Source organism: Priapulus caudatus, unplaced genomic scaffold (genome assembly GCF_000485595.1).
Source record: "Priapulus caudatus unplaced genomic scaffold, Priapulus_caudatus-5.0.1 Scaffold525, whole genome shotgun sequence".
Lineage (NCBI taxonomy): Eukaryota > Metazoa > Priapulida > Priapulimorpha > Priapulimorphida > Priapulidae > Priapulus > Priapulus caudatus.
The window spans coordinates 198,100-200,879 of NW_014577586.1; the positions used below are offsets into that span (position 1 = coordinate 198,100).

General features: G+C 45.7%; 1 protein-coding gene across 2 annotated transcripts in view; it reads right to left on the reverse strand.

The window, feature by feature from the left end:
- Positions 1-1,805, reverse strand: part of LOC106811294 — a 19,668-nt gene extending 17,863 nt beyond the window's left edge. For both annotated transcript variants that reach the window (XM_014814864.1, XM_014814865.1), the window contains exons 1-2: positions 1,736-1,805; positions 637-720 (exon numbers count right to left, since the gene is read on the reverse strand). In XM_014814864.1, coding sequence (XP_014670350.1) covers positions 637-720; positions 1,736-1,780 — 129 coding nt within the window. In that variant the 5' untranslated portion in view covers positions 1,781-1,805. The remainder of the gene's footprint in view (positions 1-636; positions 721-1,735) is intronic.
- Between the last annotated feature and the right edge of the window lie 975 nt (positions 1,806-2,780).

The window sequence follows — 2,780 nt, forward strand, 5'->3', positions numbered from 1 at the left end:
TAGTAGTAGTAGTAGTAGTAGTAGTAGTAGTAGTAGTAGTAGTAGTAGTAGTAGTAGTAGTAGTAGCAGCAGCAGTAGTAGTAGTAGTAGCAGCAGCAGCAGCAACAGCCGCAGCAGCAGCAGCAGCATCAATTGACTCCCTAAATTATTATTCACTTTGAAGTATTGGTCTGGTGATTTTACTTTTTCGCGATCGTATAATGTTATTGCTTGTATTCTGGCCCAGTAATCCAATAACATTGATCAATATGTGGTTACTGTTGCTATTATAGTAATACTGTTAACGGGTTATGGTGAGGGCTGTGGCTAGGGTTTCGCGAAGCATTAGAGCAAGAATTAGAGTTTGGGTTCAGTTTAGGATTACGCTCGTAGTTTTTATTTAACCTTACACCTAAGTCATCCCCTAGTCACACCCTCCCATAAAACATAACCAAATAGGGCTAGGGTTAAGAGTTGGGTTTTGTGTTAGGATTTGTATAAAGCTTATGGTTTTTTACATGATCCCCTAAACCTTAACCTAACCACAGACCAAACCTTAACCTGTATCATCGTAATGCAGGAAGCAGCGCGGAGACCAGATAGTTCCAGCAAACATGTGGGCTCATAACAGAGAGCTATTATTCGTCCGAAGATTACCTTCCCCGGAATGATGGCGGTTCTTCTAGCACTGAGCTTGGCGTAAGACGGCTCCTCAATCTCACTGTCTCCTGACTGTTTCCTCTGTAACGTAACAACATAGGAGTTTACTGAGCGCAGTGACAGTGTAGAGAGCATAGGAAGCTGACAGAGAGAGAGAGAGAGAAAGAGAGAGCGAGAGAGAGAGCCCGCATGGCCGCTCGCGAGAGAGGGAAAGAGCGAGAATGAGTGCGCGAGACAAAAATGTGTGAAAGAAGGAGAGATTGCCAGAGAGTGAATGAGAGAGCGTGAGAGTGAGAAACCGCGCGTGCGAAAGCGATAGAAAGAGAGCGTGCAAGGGAGGGAGACCATGAGAGAGAGAGCGCGCGAACGCGTGCGCGCGCGAGAAAGAGAGACAGAAAGAGAGAGACAGATTGAAATCGCACGCTAGAGAGAGAGAGAGAGAGCGCGAACGAGCGAGCGAGAGAAAGAGAAATATATATATATATATATATAGAGAGAGAGAGAGAGAGAGAGAGAGAGAGGGAGAGAGAGAGAGAGAGAGAGAAGGAGGAGAGAGAGCAAACGAGAGCAAATGGAGACGACATAACTAAGGTCAATACCTAAAGGCGTAGACAAAGTGCTACAACATTGCTACTCGCCCCTCTGTTACTCAGTGGGCGCGAGAGACAGCGAGAGAGCGAATGTGAGAATGGGAGGGAAAGAGAAGGGGAGATAGAGAAGGAAACATAGAAAGAAAGAACGTGCCAGAAAGACAGAGGGCGCGAGACAATGAGAGAGATAGATAGAAAGTATAAAAAAATGACATAAGTGAACGAAAAAAGAAAGACAGCCAGACGGAGCGAGGGAAATAAAGAAAATGAAGGAAAGACAGCGAGAAAAATAAAGAAAGAGGGAGACGGGCAGACAGGCAGACAGACAGACATACAGACAGGCAGACAGAGGGAGAGAGAGAGAGACAGAGACAGAGAGAGAGAGAGAGAGAGAGAGAGACAGAGGGAGAGAGAGAGAGACAGAGACAGAGAGAGAGATATGCGACGCAACTAGCGGTGACGTTGGGTGATGGACTTTATCGACTTCCTCCCGCGTGTTACCTCACCTCATCTAAGTGGCTGTTCTGTCGGAAGGAACTCTGGGATGGCATCGCGTTGCAGTCATCAATATCACTTTCTGTCGCCTCTGCGAGAGAAACAAAAGCAGTTGCGAATGCGAAAACGTTAAGAAAAACACCGTCGGTGCAATTGATTCTACATTCGTACTCAGACATGGCCATATACATGCCTATACATGCTGAGACATGTCTATACATGCTGATGCATGCCCATACATGCTGATACATGTCTGTACATGTTGAGACATGCCTATACATACTGAGACATGCTCATACCTGCCAATTCATGCTAAGACATGCTCATACACGCCAATATATGCTGCCACGTGCTCATACACGCCAATATATGTTGAGACATGCTCATACCTGTCAATATATGCTGAGACATGCTAATACCTGCCAATATATGCTGAGACATGCTAATACCTGCCAATATATGCTGAGACATGCTAATACCTGCCAATATCCGCTGAGACATGCTCATACCTGCCAATATACGCTAAGATATGCAAGAACACGTTTCAATACGTTCAGATACGTTTAGATAAGTTCAGGCCGGCTTGAACATATCGAAACATGCTCAAGACATGTTTCAACATGTTCAAAGATGTTGCGATGCGTTATGAATGCGTTTCCCTGTGCGAGCAACGAAATTCCCAGTCCTTAAACTAGAACTTCCTCGCAACGCTGCCGAACTTACGCCTGACGTACTTCCCACAGAATCCCACCCGATACGCGCAGCGTTCAGCAACCTAGCAGCAGTTACTCATTAGATGCCCGCCTACGCGCGGCTGGTTGTACACGCTTCCACATACACATCACTGATGTATAACGTCAATGATAACCAAAGTTATGCCTGTGCTCTTATCCCCACAGACAAAAGCCTCAGTATGCCGAAGGTCGTCGGCTTTTTGTAGAGAAATGACACATGTAGCATATATATATATATATGTGTGTGTGTGTGTGTGTGTGTGTGTGTGTGTGTGTGTGTGTGTGTGTGTGTGTATGTGTGTGTGTGTGTGTGTGTGTGTGT